At 41.5% G+C, this 23,564-nt stretch overlaps 4 protein-coding genes across 7 annotated transcripts in view; all 4 read right to left on the bottom strand.

Moving 5' to 3' along the window:
• Window positions 1-6,418, bottom strand: part of oxsr1b (oxidative stress responsive kinase 1b) — a 48,788-nt gene extending 42,370 nt beyond the window's left edge. For all 4 annotated transcript variants that reach the window (XM_069667296.1, XM_069667297.1, XM_069667298.1 and 1 more), the window contains exon 1: window positions 6,236-6,418. In XM_069667296.1, the coding sequence (XP_069523397.1) occupies window positions 6,236-6,305 (70 nt within the window). In that variant the 5' untranslated portion in view covers window positions 6,306-6,418. The remainder of the gene's footprint in view (window positions 1-6,235) is intronic.
• Window positions 6,419-7,222: 804 nt separating this feature from the next.
• myd88 (MYD88 innate immune signal transduction adaptor) lies at window positions 7,223-10,080 on the bottom strand. The gene is made up of 5 exons (XM_069667088.1): window positions 9,707-10,080; window positions 9,191-9,325; window positions 8,564-8,741; window positions 8,181-8,272; window positions 7,223-8,077 (listed from the first exon to the last, which is right to left on the bottom strand). The coding sequence occupies exons 1-5, from the start codon at window positions 10,014-10,016 to the stop codon at window positions 7,923-7,925; spliced, it is 870 nt and encodes a 289-aa protein (XP_069523189.1). The 5' UTR covers window positions 10,017-10,080; the 3' UTR covers window positions 7,223-7,922.
• A 412-nt stretch (window positions 10,081-10,492) lies between these two features.
• Window positions 10,493-16,859, bottom strand: cry-dash (cryptochrome DASH). Its single transcript, XM_069667546.1, has 14 exons — window positions 16,757-16,859; window positions 15,863-16,035; window positions 15,465-15,558; window positions 15,250-15,380; window positions 14,967-15,115; window positions 14,435-14,523; window positions 14,266-14,339; window positions 14,063-14,152; window positions 12,552-12,631; window positions 12,413-12,472; window positions 12,160-12,317; window positions 11,825-11,944; window positions 11,454-11,630; window positions 10,493-10,983 (listed from the first exon to the last, which is right to left on the bottom strand). The coding sequence occupies exons 1-14, from the start codon at window positions 16,817-16,819 to the stop codon at window positions 10,876-10,878; spliced, it is 1,566 nt and encodes a 521-aa protein (XP_069523647.1). The 5' UTR covers window positions 16,820-16,859; the 3' UTR covers window positions 10,493-10,875.
• Window positions 16,860-18,033: 1,174 nt separating this feature from the next.
• Window positions 18,034-23,564, bottom strand: part of map3k22 (mitogen-activated protein kinase kinase kinase 22) — a 40,119-nt gene continuing 34,588 nt past the window's right edge. The window contains exons 16-18 of the mRNA XM_069667158.1: window positions 22,621-22,750; window positions 21,334-21,511; window positions 18,034-20,049 (exon numbers count right to left, since the gene is read on the bottom strand). Coding sequence (XP_069523259.1) covers window positions 19,821-20,049; window positions 21,334-21,511; window positions 22,621-22,750 — 537 coding nt within the window. The 3' untranslated portion in view covers window positions 18,034-19,820. The remainder of the gene's footprint in view (window positions 20,050-21,333; window positions 21,512-22,620; window positions 22,751-23,564) is intronic.

Raw genomic sequence — 23,564 nt, 5'->3', positions numbered from 1 at the left:
TAGTAAGTTAAGTTAGTGAGTTGCTTTTTGTTTCTAGTAATTTATAATTATTTAAAGGGCCAGTTCGCCAGTTTCAACCTCAGTCCTATCATGCTATCATGGGGAGCTAATGCCATTATGGGAGGAAAAAAATGCAATTTGGCTTTGTGCCTTTGGAGGATGCTATCTGCTTCTCCAATGGGCCCTGGAAAACCTCTGCCAGACTACGTAAAACGCATCATCTGGAGGAGGCCAGGGAGCTTGTGAAACTACACTTCCTCAATCTAGGACGCCCGCCTCTGATGTCATGTCTCGTTCAGGTTTGAAATGTAGACTGCAGACCTGAAGATTTTGTAGACAATCCACCGGTATATTCTCGTCGTATTTCGGAATGTGTACCGCTCTGAGCCGTTGCCTGCAGTGAAAATGGTGGTATTTCACTCCAGCGTCTCTCTCTGGGCCGTTCCTTTCAGAGGGAGGGGCGCAATGCACGCTGGGTGTTGTAGGAATGTAGAATGGGCGAAACCACGAACTGTTTGTACAACTTTCTCCACAGCTAACGCGCCAATTTCACATATTATTGCTTCTATCGATTACAGAGAACACCAGCTTTGACTGACAGCGGCTTTTTCCAGGGGAGAACTTCTCCTTTAATATTACACATAATCACAGCTGTGCTGATATTCAGTACAACAGCACAACGTCAAGTGTGATTCAAGCTGCAAATAGTAGTAAAAAGTAAAAATCAACTACAGATTACTTTTTGCTCCACCAACTCAACTAGTTCCACAACTTCCAGACCTTCTCCTCCACTCTGTGTCTACAGGTTACCACAGATCAGCTAGTTTGTATAAAGTACATTTATCTGTTTGTTTTAAGTTATCATTAACCAGTGAAATAAGAGTCTGCTGTGCGATTCAGAGGTACCAGCTTAATTAATGTAGACATACACAGTCTGCTGTAATAATAATTAACAGTGTTCAGAACACCTGGCTGAGGCGGAGTGATACAGAGTGAAAAGTCCCGGTGCTGTTGTACTGTGTATCAGCACTCATGGAATGCCTCTTGTCCAATCAGATTACTAGGCATAGCTTCTAAAGTGTAATTTGTGTTAGAATGACTCCTTTTGGATTTGTCATCTACCTGGATTTAGTTAATCAGCTCCATGTGCAACAACCTGTTTCACCTCTCCGTGTAAAGGTCTACTCTAAATAGTAAAGTGGGGGAAACATTGACAAAACAATCTTGATATTTGTAAAAGCAGCCAGTGTTTTCTGTAAGCATGTTTCCTCAAAACAAGTCAAGCTTGGCATGACAGCCTTACGAGCATTATACAATAAACTGGCAACAAGTGAAAGGGACATGCAAGACCGGAGCTTTTCCCTCACAAGGAATTTAACTGTTTAATACTCTAGTGGAGGTTTGCCATTAGCACACATGCTTTCATGTCCGCTCCCAAAGAGTTTGACCTCTGAGTATGGACTGTTTGCGTTCGTCCTTTTCTGGTGCATCTCGAAGAAGTTGTTTAAAAAGCATTATAGCGATACACAAAGGAATAGCACCCGCGTAATAATTGGCTTACTTACACAGACAAAGCTACAGCATTACACTTAATTAGAATTATTAAAGCAGCTCAAAGACCACCATTAAAATACCAGGAGGCTGTTTAAATCTCAAGGTTTCATTAAAGAGCTCTTAATCCCAACATCTAGACTCCAAATACAAACAATCGGCCATAATGACATCCCCTGTTTGAGTTCTTTTTTAAACCACCAAAAAAGTAGTGCCCAGTACAATAATATCTTATCAGATTAGCTTGGCCTTGAATTAGCTTCCTAATGGATTAGCTGACCAGCAAAATGACAGCAGCAGTTTGTCTTTCCTGCCCTCCCCAGGCCTGACGCGGTGCCTGACGTCAGCCGTCTTTTATTTCATTTCCTCTGCATACCTGGCTGACATTCCACACATTACTCAAAGGTACGATGAGAAATGACACACATGGGAAGGAATTGAACCAGCAGCCACTGCCTTGAAGCGGGACTTCCTCCAATATCCCAGGTTGAAATGATCTTAATTCAGCCTCAACCTGGAGGTTGGCATTAGAGAGAAGTTAGAGTCCCAGGGTTCTTTATTTCCGAGAAGATTTCTGAAACCATCTGCGGGACAGAACAATCAACAGGGAGGAAACACAGTTGCTGGTGGATACAAACATTGGGAGCAGAAAGTTTCCAGCCCAGATTTTCCAACACAAAGCATCCAAAAAGTCTGATCCAGAATGAGAGAGTAAGCTATGGGCTCTGTCCAGTATGATCTGTGCTCAGTGGTGGTGAATAGAGTGGGTGTGAACCGTGTAATAACAAGTCCTCTTTCCCTGGGGAAGTTAGCAAAACAATAGCTCTGCTGGGCATGCTGGGTATACAGGGCCATCCTTATAACACCAAGCTTTCCAGCTGAGCAGAGGAGCTGCAGGAAACATCCCTCTAGAATGAAAAAGCTTATACAGTAACTCCGAAACAGTTGCTGTTAGAGAGGGGTCAGAGGCGGGTTAAGGTCCGGGAGCCGGGCTTACTCCTGTCGACATGTGCAGTAGCAGTTTTGGCTCGCTACATGTTGGGGTTTTAAAGGCTAAATATTGACGTAAAATATTGAGTCCATCAACAAAAAAAACCCTGCAACTATTTTGATAAATTTAAATAGATAGGGTAAGAGCCTGACCGATATATCTGTTGGCCGATATTATAGGACCGATACAGATCTGTCAAAGATATATTTGTATCAGTGGGCCGGTATATGTATGCCAATAGGGGCACTTTTTATGGGCAACTCCTGAATGTAAATATCAGGAAAGTAACCCGAGGAAAACTGCGACAGGAAGTGACTTAAACTCTGAAGAACTGCTCGAGCCTATTCCCCAATGTTTCCTCATAATGAACTTAAGAGGATACAAGATAAGGAACGGAGGGTGGATTTCTTTTAAACAATCCTTGATCTTTAAAAGGCACGAGAGGGATTATCGGCAACTCTTCTTTGAAGCCAAACTTTTAAAAGTTGTATACGTCATTTAGCATTTTTAGCTCAACAAGCTAACTATTGTGGTTTTAAAGGCTAAATTTTGAAGTGAAATATTGAGTCCAACAGAAAAAAAAAGCTGAAACTATTTTGAGAAATTTAAATAGTTATGGTAAGAGGGCCGATATAGACCCATCACAGATATATCTGAAACCATGAACCGGGTATGTTTACCAATAGGGGCTAATATGAAAATGTTTTTATGGGCATAAGGAACTCCTGAAGTATCAGGATAGTAACCTGAGAAAAACTGTGACAGGAAGTGACTTAAATTCTGAAGAACTGCTTGAGCCTATTCGCCAATATTTCATCATCATGAACTTTAGAGGACACAAGATTGGGAACAGAGGGTGGTTTTGTTTAAAGAGTCTAAAAGGCCTGAGAGGAAATATCGGCAACCCTCCTATGAAGCCAAACTTTTAAAAGTTGTATTAGTTATTTTGTAATAAGTCAGAAAGCTACATGACACTGTTTGCAAGGTATAATTTGAACAGAAGCTAATGCTAATGGGAAGATATTTATTTTGTGTTGAGTGTGGAAATGCAGCCTGACACAGATGGTTCTGCTAGCTTAGATGCTAAACAAGGTAGGCCAACTTATTATCACAACTAAATCAGCTTTTTAGTCATTAATAAAACAAGGGGATGAACTAGGGCAAGTCTACAACTCCTTCCCATAACTATGTCAATAATCATGATATTTTAACTCAAAGTAAGCATGCTGCAGCCCAACCTTGAATAGCCTCACCCGTTTCAAACCCATGCTGACAACTTGTGTCACACACTACGTAGGAAAATGCCACAGAACTGGTTTCTATACAAGAGGGGCTTTATCTGTGTGTGCATGCTAAATTGCAGGGCAGTTTCTTGTGGGGTGCCCCAGATCAAATTTTCCAAGAAACTCAGGGATGTAGAAATGGGTGAAAGTTAAGCCTTTTTTTTCTTTTTTTTTAAAGCACAGAAAAGGTTAATTCAGGGCATGAAGAATGGACCCTCTATAAACACAGATTCCCTGTAGAGGAAGCTCGCACCACTTAGGTAAAGTAAACCAGAGGCACAAACTAGCTGATTTGAGAGGACAATACTTTGCTTATATCTTACACACACATTTTCCTTCTTCCTCCTCGACACAGTCAGCCAAAAGGCAGGATGGGGTCTGTTATTTGTGGGGTGGGACGTTTCAGAACTTTACGAGTTAAAGCTGTTATTCCTCAGGCCAAACAACCTGTAAGTTATCTCCAGGAATCAGGAAAGGTGTAACATGCCTCCTGTCACACTGGATGGTTTAAATAGAAATGTGGGTGTACGTACAAAGCAATCAATCAAAGCAGAAATTTCTAGGCCAACAACAATTAACAAGCTTATAGGTTAATTCCAGATTTCTTAAACAAAGTATTATTTATGATTTTACTCAGCAAATTATGAAATGACTTTTCCTGTTTTCTGTGAGGGACGTGGCTCGAAGCCCCATAATACTGATTAATCCCCTCCAAAGAGCGCTCGCATAACTGGATTAATTCAGGCAGTAAATTGCCCAAAACAATACCCCTAACTCCGGGAAGGACCACGAAGTATAATCTCTGGACTCTGCAGTGGCAACACGAGTGTTTTGGAAAAAAGTTCTGTGTTTAAATATCCAGTGAATTTTAATTGGAAATGGGCGTAAACACACAAACACACACACAGTATGGCTGAAACATGGTCCATGTCTTAACCTTACGTGCCTCATACTTTGCTGGGGCCTTCACAAAGCATCGTCTTCCCAGGTTTAATACACAACTTTAAAGCTCCCATGACAAGTTTTTCACTGGTTACGAAACGGACTGAAATGAATTCTGATTCTGATTCTGATTCTGACTCTATATGGCCGACAAAAGCAAATCAGTCCATCGGTGACAAGATTGATTATTATTATATAGTTATTTTTAATGCCTGATACCGCTGGCGGGGGGGGGGGGGTAGCTGTCAGACGAAGCGATTAACTGCATGTTGCCTTTGTTTACATTTTCCAGGGCAAAAATTTAAAGTGAGTGATACATATGACTGTTAAAGAAAGCAGGATGAGATTTTATGTTAAAAACATCACTTAGTCCACATAGACTAGTCAAGCAACCAATCATATGGGGCGCCACTCGTCACCCTGGTTACCACCAAAAATGGAGGAGCAACTTGTCTTGTGCATTTCTGTCTACCCGGAGCTAGATAGAGACCAAAAAGCACATTTGTGGGAGCAGATCGACCGGACACTAAATGGTAAGTGTTGTGCTTTTATCGTCCTATATGTTGTAAGCTATGTAGTAACTTCAACCTATTCTTGTCATTGAATCAAATCCCGCTTGCGCTTCATCTCAGCACCCTGCCGGCGCTTTTCTGCCAGAAAAGGGCACTACGTGGACACAGGGCCCTTAGGCATGTACAGGGCAAAATCAGCAAATAGATAAGAAGTACTGCTTTGTCCACAGGGGGCGCCAAAATCAACAGAAACCAAATGCTCCTCACAGCAGCTTTAAATATCCAGTGAATTTTAATTGGAAATGGGTGTGAACACACAAACTCACAGTATGGCTGAAACATGGTCTCTGTCTTAACCTTACATGCCTCATACTTTGCTTTAGCCTTTACAAAGCACTGCCATCCCAGGTTAATACACAACTTTAAGTACATGTAATGTCACTTCTGTTTAAAAACCTAACGTTACTCTAAAAGGTAGGTTTCTCCCTCAAATACTAACTGAAAATGTAAATAAGATACAGTTCATAGTGTTGTAATTTCCTAAAATACACCCTCTAACTAGACTTCATTAAAGAAAGTATTCAGCCAGCTGTACACATGAATAAGCCGACAGCTCAATGAAAAGCGGTTCTTTTCCCAGTAAATAGTCAGTGCCTGAGCAGACAGTAACGTGGTAACGCTCGTTTACAACTTCAACACAGCCCCGGTGGACGGGTAACCGCTCTACTAGACACATTACACTGACTGAAGTCACAACACCGCCCGGCTAGGATTGGGAACTTGCCAAACGCGATGAACTTAACCAAGCTCAAGAGAAAGAAGATGCCTCCTGCTACTTAAAAGATACTGGGGCTCATGTTAGATGTGATAAGCCCCATTTTTAGTGACCTAACAGCAGATATTCTCACACTGTCGGTTAACACAGACGTTAAGCTAACAAGCTAAGGATCACATACCAATCACCTCGTGCAGCTCATAATCATCTTTGTTGATGGACCACGGTTGGGAGCTCAGGTCCTCCGACATGGCTGAGGAGTCTGCTGGGGCCGTGCTATCTGCAGAAAGGCGGTGAATCCAACGGCCGTGCGTAGAAAGAAGTCAAAGTAATCCAAACAGGACCAACAAGGGCGACACTTCCCCTTCTTTGCGAATCCTGCAGCACTCCTGTCATTCCCAAAGTTTGACACTAGCCTAGCAGCCCCGCCTACCGCATTCCTACTGAGCAAATGTGGACCTTCCTGGCAGACATATTGAATGAGGGACGTTAGACCGCACTGTGCTTCGGAATACTTCTGAAGTCAGTAAAGAGGAAATAACTATTAGCACTTGTAGCTAATTAGACTGAGCTCATTTAAAACCGAAGAGACACTACCAAACTCGGCTGTTTAACCCGTTAGCTTCACAAACAGTGAGTAAAATCTGCTAAGACTTAGAATTATGTGTCTGAGTTATACTTTTTAAGCCACTACATAAAGTTGTTAATTATAAGCTGCATGCCCTAAAACGAATCCATCCTCTCGGATTCCGCCACACTTTTCATGGCGGACCTCTAAGGCGGATAATTTTTTCCCCGGGTCAGGTCTAGAAGGTTATCGTTCTTTTCCTACAGCACATTAATTGTCTTTTTTGCTTAGACTAACACATTGCATGCCCTGCCCACATAAACCCCAAATTATTTAATGTAGGGAACACGTTCATGTATAAGATAGGCTGAGAAGTGCTGCCTGACAGAGTGAACTCAGGGTAAAAAATATATCAATAGTTTGTTAGAGAGGCGTGTTGCTCCGGGAGCATCGTGTCCTCTGATTGGACAGAACCACGGACAGTGTGCTGTGATTGGTTGTTGATGTGTAGACTGTATAACATACAGAGGTGCATTTTATAACACAGCAGACTTGCACAATCGCGACACATGCTGGAGAACTACATCATATAATCGTGTTTTATTATTGTACATATGCTTTATAGATCAAAAAAAGATGAATTTGAAATATATATATATAAAAAAGATGAATTTGAAATATATATATATATAAATCATATTCATACCATTTATTCAAGGTGGAATAAATTCCCATTTTATGATTTTTTTTTAAAAACAGAAATTCGTAAATCAATATCAGACATCATGTTGACAGATAGAAAGCATGAGCGAAAGGCAGGTGTCAGCTGTCAGTAAAACTGAACATGAGGAAGTATAACAATCACAAAATCTATTCTACTTCCTCTTCAGCTCCACTCTCATCTAGAAGTTGACTCATAAAAGGAAGTGGCCAGCTAAAAAAAAAAAGCTTTTACAGAAAATTGAGTACATGTTGCCACAAATACAAACAGATTCTCCTCCCCAACAACTCACATTATTAGAAAATAAAATTTGAATGGAATGTGCAGTGAGAACCTTGCTGCTAGTATTTGGTGTCCTTGTGCAGCTTGAGTCTCATAATGATAATATCAATATGAGAACTTGATAGGAAACACAAATAGTGACATTATTTTATATACTGCTTATATACGCTCGCGTGGGTGTTCAAGCCAGCAGTACGGGGCTCACAAGTGCACTTGTGATATTTAGCAATTGTTCAACATTCCCTTTCAAGGAATGAAAAGGCACCTTTCAAGCACAAGCAACTTTGTGGTCCATGATTATGGAAGTGAGAGAGCTTTGGCCAGCCGTGTCCAGAACCAGGTCTGTGTGCATTGGCGGGTGAAGTCACATATGGTTAGGAAGCGTAAGATGCTGGGGAACGGCTTTGTCATTGGCTTATACACCACTGGAATAAGCCGTTTGTTTCTGGCTCCTGAAATATAAAAAAGAATAAACAAGGTATTTTAAATGCATGCACGGGCATATGAGGGAAAAGGGCAGATAGAGCTGTTGAACATGACAAAAATATATGTTACCAGGACAGAGGCTGAGAGCAAACTTGGTCTGAAAGTCACAGGCGTCGCTGTCAAGGTATTCATCAGAAATCACCACCACCATCCTCTTACACCTGTACAGGTGGAAGAATATAAGAGTTACTGTTCGAGTTAGAAATTAGGGAGATTTTCAGAAAGGGGGACAATGGGTTCTCTTTGATTTTTTTATTCTAAGGTGTCTTTCTATATCGAAATTTCAAATGAAACCATTATCAGGCAAGTACAGCTTTCTGGCATGACTGAAACTTTCACATATATTTTTAATCACTTTCTATTTCTACTGATCTAGTGTTCACTGAGTCAATTTTTCTGTTTAAAATTAAAGTAAAAAGCCAAATCAACACACTGGACCAGATATATCCCACCTTTTCTCAATGAGCTCACTAGTGATGGTCCAAACACAGGAGCCTGGTAGGACATCTCTGTCGAACACGCACAGTTTCAGCTTGTACTTCGTCTGCTCTAGCTCCTGGATCATCTCGTGGACAAACTTGAAGTCACTCTGGCAGTAGCAGATGAAGGCATCGAACAGCTCAGGGGAGCCTGCATTTAAAATCAATAACACAACTTTATTCTTCCTTTTAAGGACAAATAGTTTTCCACTGAAGTGAGCTATATTCTGCAGAAGTAAAAACGTGTGTAAACAAACATCACAAAATTGCGCAATGAAGTAGGAACGGTGCGGAAATGTGTGATAAGAGCATCAATAATGATTTGTTTGATTAGGTGACGAGCTAGAGCGCTTCCTGTGTGATGCTTTACACAGAAAATAATTCTGCAGCCACCATCCCAGGTTTGATATGAGCAAATATACTTGCTCTTAATACAAGTGCATTACAAAGAGAAAAACAGCAGGCAGTTGTAATTAATCAAGTTTTTTTTTCAGTATGTTTTCCTGATGCGATTTAATTTCATGCAGACAGGAGATGGACAGAAGTTTTGTTGCTGTTGTTTAAGAAAGGCTTAGAGCAAAGCACAATACGTCTACCGACCTTCAGGGTCATCCTCCAGGGTGATACCGCACCTCTTGGGAAGGGGACGAGGGAGACAGCTGTCAACCTCGTGGACCTGAACTGGGGGCTCAGCCGCCCTCTTCAGGTTCTCCCAATACTTTCTCACATCCTCATCTGGAACATGAACACACGCGCACAATCACACACACACACACATACACACACACACACACACACACACACACACATACATATAAGTAACTTTGGGTAGTTGTTAACAAACTGTAGAAACAGCCTCCTGTGGATGTTGAATATTGCGTTGTAGCTCATGAATGCATCACAACAACTATGTGCAAATGTTCTTTAATGTAGCCTACTCTGAATCATAAGTGTTTAATTTGTGCAATATGGGAATTCAGGCGTGCAAGCCATTTCCTGAAGCATAGAGGAGCTTCTGCCAACTCTAATAGTCTATATATTTTTGTTGTACTAACATTATAAGCATGTTAAGACGGTAGGGAATAACCAGAAATTCAAAATTACGACAACACGAACCTATCAAAGAACGAAGATCCTGCACAACGTCTTTTCTCTCCACTTCCGTAAGAATTGATAACAGTTTCCCCACTGTAGCATCTGTGGTACGGGCCTGCCAGTCATCCAATACCGTTTTAGTGGGATTTTTTCTCTCTTCATAGTTCTGTATCTCCAGGTACGTGAAGCCCATGGCTTCAGCTACAGCCATCCAGTCCGCGGCTACAGTGCTTCTGGGGTTCAAATAAAGTCCCAACTTGTTCCGCACGGTAATGTTCAGGGCGACGAGAGGAACCGTCCCCAAGTCGGCTTCGGAGTCTACACTCTCCATGTTGAAAGTTTACGGTGAATAAATAAAAGGGAGCATGGAAGAAGTGAGCGTCCACTTTACCTGAAAAGAGAACACGGAAGTGATGTCAACTGGTGTTTACGCGGATTGCGTCACACGGGGGCGGAGATGTACCGTCAGTAGAAACCACAGGCTTTTCCACAAGAGTAAAGTTGTGAATTTGTATGTATTATTTTTCTTTAGTGAGCAGAAAATAAACTAAAATTATTGATTAGTAAGTTTTTTAACTCAGAAAAAAGGTGACAAAAATATAGAAATACGTGTTGGAGTGTTTCTGTTCCCCTTTCTGTCTACATTCATAGCTGACCCAGAAAGCTTTGCTTCACGTCCTTCCTTTAAAAACATCAAATATAAAACTGAAACCATATTTCAAGATTGAATGTAGGCTACTGTTGAAAAAGTTGTGATAGCAGATTTAATTAAAAAAACGGAATAAAAACTAAAACTCAATTTTATTTTGTAACTGCCAATAATAGACAAACTCTGAAAATAATAACAAAGTAACAACAGCTTTATATCCAAACACACATGAGAAAAACATTGCTCAGAAACATATAGATCATTGTAACTGATCAAATTAAAAACACAATGTGGCTTTCAGTCCTGCTGCCGTATAACAGGAAACAGAAATGAGTGTAATGAAGGTGCTTTTAACACCTCGCCTTTTCTAGAGAACTGATGGTATAGTTAAGTCAAGTTCAAGTATTCAGCAGACAACTTCCCTTAATCAACAGTTCACTGTACATGACAGGTTTTACTGCAACAGTCCAAGCTTGCATGACTGGAGCTTCCATCTCCAAAGCATGCTATAGTGCGTGTTCAGCACTTCCTTTGAGGCAGATCACAGGTTTTTACTCTTAGAGAAGTAGAAATCTATGCCTCTGTCTCGATGCTGTTTAGGAGTGTGAGATGGGCCCTTCTTTCCTCTTGGCGAAGGTCCTGCTCCACTCTGAGAAAAAAGGAAACATTTAGTATTTTTGTTTACCAGTGATGGAAGAACTATCCAGACACTGGTATCAATACATCAATAAAAGACACTCCATTAAGGGTAAAAGCTCTGAATTCAAAAGACTACTTAAGTTAACTACATAAGTATTGTCAGCTAAATATACTTAGAGTATCAAAAAAGTACTTGCTCTGTACAAAAATAGCTCATGTTGTTATATTTGTCTTTATTATAAAAGTGATTATACCGTCACATTATAATGAATTTGCACCTGCACAAGCTAAAGCTAATTTTAGCTAATTTATACACCTATAGGTTAGAGCAGATGTTCTGAACATAAGGGCTGAGATCCCTACAAAGGCTCACAAGACTGTCACGGGTTGATTAATGGGGTTGCAAAAGCAGGAAATAAAAGTTATTTAACCAGACTTTGCTCTCTTGTACAAGCTGAAAAGTTTTTTCAAAAAACCCACCGGTTTCTTATTAACGTGTCTGCTCCACTCAGGCGCCATGACGATGGGGGTGGGGTACGTCTCACCAAGGGACACTTGAGCGTGTGACAGCGCCGCAGAGCTGAGGGTCCAGGGTGTGTGCGCGTCAGCTCCCCTGATGCCCTGCAGCTCAGGAACCCACTGCCGCACATAGTCGCCCTAAAGCAGAGGCATGGGTAACCAAACAACAACTTTATCAGGGACAGAAAGTTCAATCCAGGTTTCATCATCACCACGAGACAGCACTGACATCACTAACACAAGTGACTCAGACTTTTGTGTACTTTTGCAAACAATCGAAAGTTCCAGATAAAATTTCAAAGGGAAGTGAACTGATACATCCACAAACATACATTGTTGTCATAGTCGAGGCCTTGTTTGATCATGTTGAACTTCCTGTTCTCTCTGGGGTCATTTCCAATACCAGCACTGTAAAGCCAGTTGCCGTAGTTGCTGCAGACATCGTGGTCAATCTATATTGGAAGATATGAGTTGAAAGAACTTATGAATATCATCTTCTATACTACTTAATAAATAAATAAATAATAAAAGCTTAGCTCCATTCTTGTTATTCTCAATACTGAATGTGTTCATTACATAATAACCTATGTCCTAAAACATTGATTTCACTTCCATTTTACTTCTCAGGAGCTCCAAACTGATGTGAAACCTGCCTTTCACTTCTTACCAGGAGGTATTCAAACCACTCAGCTCCCATCCTCCAGTCCAGGCCTAGATCTTTAGTGAGGAAACTAGCAACATTTTGTCGCCCTCTGTTGGACATGAAGCCCGTCATCGCCAGCTCTCTCATGTTGGCATCCACAAAGGGCACTCCTGTTCGTCCCTCTGGAATGACAAACAAAGTATATATTGCACCTCTCATTGACACTACTTGATTTTTAGAATATTTTTGGAACAGTGAGGGAAAAAAAAATACAAACCCTTCCATGCGTTGAAAAGCTTCATGTCCTTTTTCCATGGAACTGATTTGTCTTGAAGCCCTGAGGTAAAAATCCCAATCAGTTTGACATTCATTTAAAGCGCACAAAGTTGTAAAAAAGAGTCCAAACTTTTTCTTACCCTTAATTTGAAACAGTCTGTTTCCAAACTTGACAGCCACAAACTTGAAGTAATCCCTCCATAGAAGCTCAAAAATGACCCTGAAACAGTGAAGATTGTCTGAATGTGAATACAAATTTGGATTATCTTTAACTATATTGTGACCTATGATATAGTATATCCTGCACATACATGTTTCCAATGTATGTTTACGTTTAGACTCATTACAGCTTTACATTTCCAATGCAGATACAGCAACTGTGCTTAGCATAACAGTGTAGACCTATTATGTCGTATATTGTTTGGTACTTCCCAATCTCGGAATCCACCGGCTATAGTCGGACGACGATGTAGCCTCGGGTGTGTCGTGGTGGTTAGCGATAAACGACTCCAAGTCAAGACTTTCTTTTCCACATGCTGGATTGTTTACAGCAAAATAACCGATTCTCTCATGATTTACTTTAACAGGTCTTGCCTTTGCTGAAATTTCAACACAATGATGCAGATTTGCAAAAAGTAAAAATACAAGCTTTGTCAGGTCCGTCCTTAAGAGGAGAAGAAATCTACTTTTAGGCTTTGTCCACACAGGTATTTTTAAAAACGTAGCTTTTTCTCTGCGTTTTGGCCTTTCGTCCAAAACATAGCTGCCGTTTTAGGTCACTGAAAACGGATCTTTTGTGAAACTCCGGCCAGGGTGAAGACTTTTAGAAACTCTGTTTCGGCGGAGACGTGTAGACGGGGTAAACAGCGTTTTTGACTCGTGATCTCCTTTGTGAGGCGTCACAAATGAGGCGACATTCCTTGCACAATGACGGACGTGACATAAGCAGTGATGCTTCACAGGACTTTTTTACATGTTTACACATATATGTACAGTTACTCGTCTACTACATTGAGGAACAGAGGCGTCGGAGGATAGATTTTTTCAGACATTTGATTGGCTGTGATTATTCTTCTTCTTCTTTGCATCACTGGGTTATCTACGCCTGTTGGTGTGGCATTCTCATGACGGCGTTGTTGTGTTTTTGTGTTTTTGTTTGGGCGGGGGTTTTTAGAACCGTGCTTGTGTGGACGGGGTTTTTTTGGAAATGAAGGAGGCAAAAACTCTGTTTTCAGTAATACCCGTGTAGGTGCAGACATGGCCTTAAAATGCTCGCTTGTTGAATGGAGCTCAGATCAGTCATTCGAGGAAATCTGACACAGCGTCAAGGGAATTTATCTCAAGTTGAATCTTTGATCTAGAGCAGATTGTTAGCTGAACTTGCTGCAGATGTCCGTTTATCGAGATTAATAAGAAGCTAAATCATCGTCAGATAGCCCCTGAGGGAAGCCGTTATGTCATTACAGTGTATAATGTTCCACCTGCTTTTGCTCTCCTTTTTTCCTGCATACGCCGCATCCTGCTGATACGTGATTGGTCGATTTTACTCAAACTACACACATAGTACAAATGGAAACCAGACCACTTGCCATCCCTAAAATCCACGTCTCTAGCTACAGGGTAATTAGAGATTAGTAACTTCCTAACTCACCAGTATGTGCTCTGATTGGCTGTTCGCTCCCTCTCGTACTGCTGGATCTGATGATAAATATACCTGGGTGAAATGCAACCCATCGCCAGCCTGCAGAATTACCAGTGAAGCACAGTTAGAGATGTATTTATAGGATTACTTACATGCAACATTAAACTCTAGTTGGCATTCAGCCCTAAACCAAATGATACATTAACACTCACCAGGGTGCAAATTTAGTGGAATAATCCACACCGATCAAGCCATTACGAGTGTCCTTGTAAGTTGCAACTGCATTCTACAAAATAGAGAAAATATACAGTAATATTACACCTACATCACAGTATTGCCATTTCATAAATACCCCCTATTTGTGTTTTAAGTTGTACTTACAGTGTCCCAGAAATAGTGTTTTATTCTGGCCAGGGCTTGACTTTCACCACCACTGCAGGGGAAGGCCGAGCGAGGATCAGTCAAAGGCTCTATGAGAACAAAACAAGAGACGCTTTTCAGCATCAGACTCATTTCAAACATGTTAAAAACTCCCTGATGTACATTAAGACACACAGACTCATAAAAGCTTAATCATATACGTGGAAACCAGTCTGCTCGCTCGCTGGCACTTAATGAGGAAATCTGTGCTCAGCAGTTTGCCTATTGGATTCCGAAAGTAGCAGCGGTGTGCATTTGCTCAATAAATGAGCAATTTGTGCCTCCCATTCGCGAGCAGCATGTCAAGACATTTACTGAAAAGTCAATTTCATAAGCACATAAAACAAACGCATAAAACTTAAAGCACATAAAAAAGTGTGCATGAATTTCTCTTGGTGTTTGTAGCTTTATCATTTCTGCAAATTCACATAAAACAAAGACACAAAGGAAAAGTGCGAGATAAACTGTATGAATAGACGTCGGTAATATTCACCTGTCTGTTCCAGGTCCTCCGCTGTAGGAATGACTCCCTCCTCCAGCCCTTGTGGAAGAGGCTTTAGCTGCTCAGGTGTTTGAAACAAAGGCCTCACCCTGCTCTGGGTCTCCACTGCCTTCCTGAACTGAGTGTACACATCAGGCAGCCTAACAAACCCGGAGGAAATGTTACAAGACACTTAAACCACACTCCACGTCTGTCATAGAAAGGCACGAATTAAAAACAGGACATTAGGCAGAACTTGGATGTTTAGTCCCAGGTGAGACATATTCTTTCTCACCTGGACATGTGGGGAAATGGAAGATCATCCCTGTGATACAGTGTAGACCCCCAGCAGGTGTGAACTTTGACCTTCATCTGCGCACAAACATCCTTCACTCGTTTCTCCACATTCAGTTCCTCCGAAGTTACCTTGAACGTGAATAATTAACATGTCAAATTCACATGACAAAGTAATAAAGCAGTGATCATTAGAGACAGTCTGTATTAAACTACCTCTTCATGGAAGGCCACAGTGCTGACAGAGCCCAGCTGCTTGATGAGATCTGCAACTACCTCCTCCGGTTTACCCCGTCTGACCAGGAGGTTGCTGGAACACAAACACACAAAACAAGTTCCAGTTAACACCATGCCAGGCAAGGTGCATCCTGGGTAGAGGGCTAGCAACTTCCCCTGCAAAAAACAATGGCACAAGGGTGTGCAGTACGCGTGTTCATGCAAATATAACCCCATATAACCCTGGTTGTGTGCTGACCCTGTTTCATCTCTTAAAGCCAAGAAAGCAAAGCGATGTTTGCCCTGAGTGTGTGTCTAAAAACAACATCATACATAAGATTATGATCACCTTGAAACCTTGTACATAGATTATGGAAGACGCACAGCAGTTTAGTTACCTGCCCTTGTTTTGCAATGTTTGTCTGAGGTCCCTGATACTCTCCAGTAAGAAGCGCAGGCGGAAAGGCCCAGTCTTTGGGAGGTTGTAGTTGTACGTTCCTACATAATGTCTGGGGTCGAAGCAGTACAGTGGGACGATGCGCTCTGCATTTCTTTGAGCCCAGTGGAAAAGCTGCATGAGAAGAGATATGGGTCATTATATATCATCAGTTCTCATACCATCAGCTTGGCATGATAACAGTGACGGAAAACACATCAATACAAAATCTTGGATTTGATTTCATGAGCAAACTACAAATATGGCTGTTGCATGTGCACTGCTATGGCATACAACTGAACCATGACAGCTTGTGTTGACAAACTATAGACTTATATAAACTATAGGCAGACAAAAAAGCAAGAAAATGTATTTTCTTTTGCTATAATTTCAATTGGAAAAGTCCTACTTTTATTTTGAAAGATGCAACCAGAAGTCGAGTTGATTATACAGTTTAGTCGCCTTAAGGCCTTAAGCTTTAACTTACAAAACAAAACATAAAACCACAATGTGTTGATAAAGGGAGGCAAGGATTAACACATAATTTGTGCATTGTATTTCTGACGGATGCAACTGTTTCTGGTCATTGAACATTAACGACGGGGCTTTTATTATTAAGGAGTTAGACCGGAAGTCCGTGCTGCTGCCGAAACAAACGTAGCAAGATACTAGTCGCTGACATACTACATAACCTCAAATATTCCTCGCAATTACGTTTTGAAAGTATGCATCACCTAAAGCTAATAACGTCAAATCGACACTTTCATTTGTAGGTTTTAAAGACGTTTTAAAATCAAATTAAAAAAGTCGGATTTCATAACTGTTGAATGGACCCGTGACAAATTAATATTCTTACCTCGTTATCGTGGAGACGCAAGTCGTTCCTTAGTAAACATATAACTGTGCGGGAGGTAGACATAGTTGTCGTCTTTCAAGTAGCAGCAGTAGTTCGAGTGAGGGCTCCGTGCTCGGTATCAGAAAGCAGCAGTGAGTGCTGCGGCTCGCCCGAGAGAGTATGTGACGTTTGCAGACACCACGTTACAAAACGGCTGGTTTTGTAAGCTGGTTGTTGTTGTTGTGTAACAGCTGATCAGAGCAATAAAGGTTTGAGACAGTTTTCATTAACAGAATTCCTCTCAAATTAATGCTTTGTTAAAAAACACAAATATACTATACACTTAATAGCCACCAAATTTTTTCCACCTCATTAAATACTATTTATGAGCTGGGGATAATCTTAAATTAAATTTGAACACCTTTTACTTATCACCCTACTGACTGAAGAAAACTGAACATTTATAAGCTTCTTTTAATTGCGAAAGTCTATTAAATAAAGTGTCCTGTGGGTGTTAAATCCAATCTATTTATAAAAATACTATTATACAAGAGTACATATAAAATCAAAACATAAAGGAAAGAAAAATCAATGTTCATTGTAACTTACCATAAAGACATTCAAAATCAATTCTACACTTTGAAGCATATGTAGTTTTTTTCTCTCTCTTGAGCTTTAGCTATTATTTTTAAAAGGCTATTTAAAGCTCCTGTGAGGAACTTTCTGTTTGTGCTGATTTTAACGCCCCCTGCGGACAAAGCCGTACCTCTGATCTCTTTGCTTATTTTGTCCTTTATGTGGTTTTGAACAAAAAATCTCATCCTGCTTTGTTTAACGTCATATGTATCAATCACTTTAAATAACCCTGGAAAGTGTAAACAAAGGCAGCGTGCAGTTCACCACTTCGTCTGACACCTACCCCCCTGTCAGCAGTTTCAGACATTAAAAATAACTATAAAGAAATAATCAATCTTGTTGCTGATGGTCTGGTTTGCTTTTGTAGCTCATATAGAGGCATCAGAATTAATTTCAGTCTGTTTCATAACCAGTGAAAAACTCCTCACAGGAGCTTTAAAAAAAGGAAATTAAAAAAGGATCAATTGGTTTTTTTTTAATGGTAAAAAATCTGAACATTAAATTGAAAACCTAATTTCAATATGTAACAAATAACTGGACTTTATTTTATAATATTATAGCATATAAATCAGATAATAAAGTATAAAAATGGACACTGAGCACAAGTAAAACTTCTCAGACAATATGATCGCAAAACAACACAATGAAATCACACCGGGAAAGAGTCTTAGACCTTGGATTTATTTAAGTTAAATGTACAAAAGATCAATGACTTGATACATTTCATGTTTCAAGGCTTTGTCATTAAGACAAAACAAACTCTGTCCCAATCGAAAGCCTCCCTGCCTTCAGCCAGCTTTCAAAGAGACAATCAAACATAATCCTGCCTAAATCACAGTACATTCTACTGTATAACGTAGCTATTTCATCAAATAGATTTGTATATAATGTAAAGAAATTTCATACAAAAGTGCAGAACAATATGTATTTACAGTATAATCTTTTTTTTTTTTTTCATATAAAAGAACTTCAGCGAATCCTGCGTGTGTGCTCTCTGCTGAACAGCTGCTCACTTTATTAAGAAGCTCTCCGCTTTGGCAGTGAATGTTTGTGGGCACAAGCAGATTCAGATAAGGCACTGACAAGGGTCCTAAAAGATTTGATCACTCCTTAAGTGCCACTGCAATACAGATAGCCACTACTGCTCCAACATCATTGCCCTGTTTACACTCCACTTTAAAAAACACAGCTCCATATTTCCAACATGACCCATTCTTTTAGTGTGGGAAGCAAAGTAAAGGCATGGGGTGACTGGATTCATACTATAGTTGCAACAAAAACGTAAATGAGACGCTTTAATTCCATAATGAGTTCATTCTAACACAATGTGACGTCAATGCATCTGATTTGGTCTGTGCAGTGTTCTGTGCACAAAGCTGCCATAACATAGAAAAGGCTATAGGGCTCTGAGGTGACTAAACAATCCGACATGACTAATACTGCACGTTAGCGTTAGCCTAAAGTTGGTCTGCAACTTTTCTTTGGCCCCTGTGGACCCAACGCTCACTGCATGGGAAGCTGGGATAGATGTCACAGACTCCAACAGGAATGTTGGTATTGCTTTATAGACATTGCACACTGATGCAAAAGTTTGGTCTCTTTTTTTTTTTCTTGTAAGGACAAACTACACAACTCTTATGAACTTATATAAAAAAAAAATGCTTCAAATAGAAAAATATCTCCTCAGTTGATTATCCTGCACGTTGGAAATGTTTCAATGCATGATATCAAAAGTGCAATGTTGACATTCCTTCTAAGTGGGCTCGTGAGCGCTAACAAAGCCGGGTAATGCAACCCTCTAAGATGTTTATAAAAAGACATTCTTACTTACAAATTCTTATTGTAAGGCGTTGACAAAAATACATTTACATTTTTTTAGGTAACGGTAGAAAACTCATCCGCTAAGATGACTTTATATGTGTAATTTTTTGTCATATAAAAATATTTTACCATCTTAATTTCACCCACAGCTGACTCTGGCTGATGAGTAACTTACAGTACTGTCAGATGTGATCAATGTCACCGCTCGGTCATGATTACATAGCGTCTGGACAAACTTAGACGCTGTTCTGCTGCAGTAAATGAGACCCAGTCTGCTCGAACTTTAGTCCTTTTTCTGCTCTGGTTAAAGGACAGCAGTCTGCCGCTTCTGAGACCGCTAAGTGCTTTCTCATCAGTCTCCTCCTGGGGGGGACACGCTGCGACACCTCGGGGGGACTCTGCAGGTCTGACGGCAGCCGACCTGGCCTCTCTGTGGAAAACCCAAGAGCTAGTCGGTGAGAGATTCAGGGGTCTTGACAAGGCAGACACTGGTGATAGATGACAGGGCAGGAAGTTGGAGTGATGCCGAGCCCTGGGGACGGGGCAGGCCGGAGAGGAGGGGATGTGCCTGGGACTCAGAGGCCCTCGCAGGCGAGAGAGGGAGGGAAAGAGAGGGTGTCCGCCGGCCTCAGAAGATTCCCTGGACGAACGGGTGGCTGAGAAGGACGTCCGCTGTGGGCCGCCACTTCTCCTCAACGAACACCTGCCGCAGGAAGTCCCTGCACGCGTCGGACACTCCCTCAGGAAGCATGGGCTTTGTAGGCTGGGTGGCGATTTTAAAAATGGCTGCCATGGCCTCGTACTCGGCCCACGGAGGCTTCTGGGTCAGCATCTCCACAACAGTGCAGGCAACGCTCCTGAGGACAAACATCGAGAACAGATGGTCAATTGTCAGAACACATTCTATTTTTCACATCACATTTGCATCAAATATTAGTTGTTGTCATAGACTGTAAAAGTTGGACAACATGACAGCTCCCTTAAAGTGAAGCCAAACCCTCTCTACCGCCCCCTGCTGACTGGCTGCAGTATAGGTCATAAAGCCCGCCTCCTCCATGTTAGTTTAGTTTTAATTAGTTATTTGATGCTGTAAAAAGGATGATTGACAGCTCTGTTGACAAATCCGGCTCCTGCAGCCCATCTGTTCCGGATTAGCAGAGTAGAGGAGGAACGGCGAGAGGAGACGTATCTAAAACAATCACTAAGGTCACTGAAGTTTACATATCTGTGAACGTCTGCTTCAGACCAACACAAGAAGCTGTTCTGCTGTTAAACACGCCAACGTGCGGGATCTTTGCTGTTTTTTTCCACTAAGTTAAGTGCGTGTTTTTGTTAGTGAAAGTGGTTACGGCAGCTCCACCTGCTGATGTCTTCTGCGCAGCTCTGGCTCCAAATGATGTCAGCAAATGAAGAAAAAGATGGCAGTGCCCGTCACGGGGGTATTTTGGCATCAATTTTGCACAATGAGAGCAGATGGAGACGCGTCGTCCATCTATTTACAGTCATTGGTTGCTATGTGTATAGGTATTTATATATATAGTATCTAGTTGTACCAATTGGGGTTGAACACAGAAAAGTTTACACCTTGCAAGAAAAACATCAACGAACCCTTGTTATCAATTTGGACACACATGCTCAAAGATATTTTATTTTGTTGGACTTTCAGAGAGCTTGAAAAGTAAGGAGAAAACATATTAGTTGTAAAATCTATCGTGGATGAAAAGCTGACATTTCAGAGATATGTGATTTTTATTAAAAAATGAAGATGTAGCATTTATTGAAATATATTGCCTTGGACTGCTTTATATTTTTCAGATTTTCATGCATATTTATGCACCACTGTATTTTTACTACAAATAAAAATTCATGCTTTGGATTTCATATGTGTGTCCTGGTAGCTGGTTATGTATTTGACAGAAGTAACAGCCTTTATTTCCCAGTAGATACATCATAATCATTGATCTGATCTGTATTGCCACATGCACTGTAGCTGCTTTAGTGCATAGTGCATACTGCACTGTTGGTTAACAGCCCACTTTATTGCTTCGACTATAACAGTATATGTTTCTGCCTGTGCTTTATCATCTTTTTCTCCCCCAACCTTTGGGCATCATCACAGTCCCATCTGATGTTGTTCTTACCACACATCAGCTTTGCGGCCGTAGCCCTCCCCGTTGATGACTTCGGGGCTCATCCAGTAGGGGGTGCCAGTGACAGACTTGATTCCTGTACCAGACATGCAGATGGTCTGGATACGTTTGCTGGCTCCAAAGTCTCCCAGCTTCACGTTCCCTGACGAGTCTCTCAGGATGTTAGCACCTGGTGAAAATGAGCTCAGAGTTATTCGGGAGTCTCACGAGGACTGTCAGAATGCTTCAATTAATGTAGCGTTACAGTGTGGTTAAAGATGTGCCTGTGCCAGCACGACAACCTGAGGGGAAAGGCAGATTTTGGCTATTGTTAGACGAGTCTGTGATGATGGAACATGTGAGGATTTGTTGGTGAAACGCCTCATTTGATGACACAAATCAGAGAATAAAGTATTGAATCAGCAGTCTGCTCCACGTGGATCAAACCTCGACGCCCTCTCTCGTCTTTCTTTAGTAATTTTCCAACATGAAGCCGTGTCTATCCTGTTTCCTCCAGGCGCTCCGCTTGTTTGATCAGTGACTAATGTACACCACTCGCCACTCACTCTCCACACCCACTGTGGGACTGCAGGGAGAGATTTAGAGACTAGAAAGTGAACTATACTCTTTACTTCCCACTACTTCAATCTGTTTCCACTGCCTGCACATTTGTTGTGAGGATGTTAGCCTCCTTTTAAGGCGTTAAATTCACAAAAACTTTATAGCCGAATGTCACGGCTGTATCTAAAACCGCATGTGCTGACAGCTCCTTTTACTTCATACAGAGTAGCCCTTGTGTGGCGAGTTGAACACACACCATATATTACACATAAAGAGCATTTTTAAGTGGAAAATCCCACCCACGTGTCCTCTCGTAGAGCCTGCCAGTGTCCGGTGAGACCTACTATCTTTTTTCCCCACCAGACGGTACATTTCCCTCCTCTTGGCCGCAGCTGAGCGAAGCAGTGACTCCCAAAGCTGCAGGCGGCCAAACTAAAGCCTTTCCATCCGGTGTCGGACATTTTTAGCCCTGACTGAATCCACCAGCGTGAAGCCTAATTTATCTCAAAGGGGAGTTCAAAATAGCACATTTTTTCCAGACTCCGTCTGTAGACGGCAAATGAGGAAACGTCACGCGGAATGAAATGAATGAATCTGTGGTGTTCTCGGCAACAGTTGCTGCAATGTGACCTGTGAAGAACCGTTTAAACGCTGTCAGCTACGTCCGTGTCTCAAGAGTGGGTTACAAATCCAATTAAACTCCTTCCCTGACCTTTGCTGGCTCGCCGTTTCGGTTACCTTTGATGTCTCTGTGTACAATCATGTTGCTGTGCAGGTAGGAAACTCCTTGGAGGATCTGCCTGGTGTATCTCCGCGTCACCTTCTCCGTCAAGGCCCCGTAGGCTTTGAGCTGGTCTTTTATTGAGCCCTGGAGAGACAGAACAAGAGAGAGAAAAACAGGAAGAAAGAGAGAGAATGAGCGGAGCTTACAAAGGCGGAGAAAAGCGCCTCAGTGTCTGATATAACAACGACTTTAAGGAAAATCTGGCAGTCTACTTTTAATAATATTTCCAGCTGAGGCGGATTTATTTAGTTTTATTGTGAAAGCAGCCTCTGAGCCAGTTTTTAAGCACCAAAGCTAAGTGTATAAACATCCAATGTGCTGAAAGAAATGTGTTTCAAACACCTTCATCGTCCTGCATTTCCTTTCATTTCCTGTTTTCAGTTCCTCAAGAGCAAAAGACCTGATCCAGCAACACCTGTGACGCAGTTTCAGTCACAAAAAGTGAAAACAAAACCTCCCTCTGTTCACTTACAGCTGTCAACAAGATACCTCAGCAAGGGTCGCTTGCCCCCCCCCCACACCACACCAAAGTGTTATCGGTCAGCCGAGCCGAGCAGTCGCGCACACACCAACTCTGCTCTTACCTCCCGTCACCTCCCCTCTCGAGTCTGCCAGCGAGCTCCAGTGAAACATAAACATTTCCGAGCTCCAGACAATGTGTGAGTAAGACGCTCAACGCCACGGAGAATAAAAAAAGAAGTCCAGGAAATATTAAAAACAGTCGCAGCGACGGGGTCCACAGGCGACAGCAGCTCATTAAGGCGCTCATTTAGTGAGAAAATGATCTCATAAACTGAGCTGTTCTGCTGACGTCGACCACAGAGGACATGTTTGCTGACAGCTGGTGACATTTCAGAATTGTTGTTTTAGCAGATGCGGCTGCTTAGGGTTTGATTTA

Source organism: Semicossyphus pulcher, unplaced genomic scaffold, assembly GCF_022749685.1.
Source record: "Semicossyphus pulcher isolate SPU_LCO1_2020_fin unplaced genomic scaffold, fSemPul1.0.p SCAF_18, whole genome shotgun sequence".
Lineage (NCBI taxonomy): Eukaryota > Metazoa > Chordata > Actinopteri > Labriformes > Labridae > Semicossyphus > Semicossyphus pulcher.
The sequence above is the reverse complement of the archived record's forward strand: the minus strand, read 5'-3'. Positions and strand labels throughout refer to the sequence as shown.

Excerpts from the sequence above, each read along its gene's own strand:
- myd88 (XM_069667088.1), bottom strand. The coding sequence starts at position 10,016 with ATGGAGAGTGTAGACTCCGAAGCCGACTTGGGGACGGTTCCTCTCGTC. Across the intron at positions 8,742-9,190 it reads CCTGGAGGATGACCCTGAAG|GCTCCCCTGAGCTGTTCGAT; the intron begins GTCGGTAGACGT and ends TTTTAAATGCAG. Across the intron at positions 8,078-8,180 it reads TGCTCTCAGCCTCTGTCCTG|GAGCCAGAAACAAACGGCTT; the intron begins GTAACATATATT and ends TTTATATTTCAG.
- cry-dash (XM_069667546.1), bottom strand. The coding sequence starts at position 16,819 with ATGTCTACCTCCCGCACAGTTATATGTTTACTAAGGAACGACTTGCGT. Across the intron at positions 15,559-15,862 it reads ACATTGCAAAACAAGGGCAG|CAACCTCCTGGTCAGACGGG; the intron begins GTAACTAAACTG and ends TTTGTGTTCCAG. Across the intron at positions 12,632-14,062 it reads GCCAATCAGAGCACATACTG|GGTCATTTTTGAGCTTCTAT; the intron begins GTGAGTTAGGAA and ends TCACTGTTTCAG.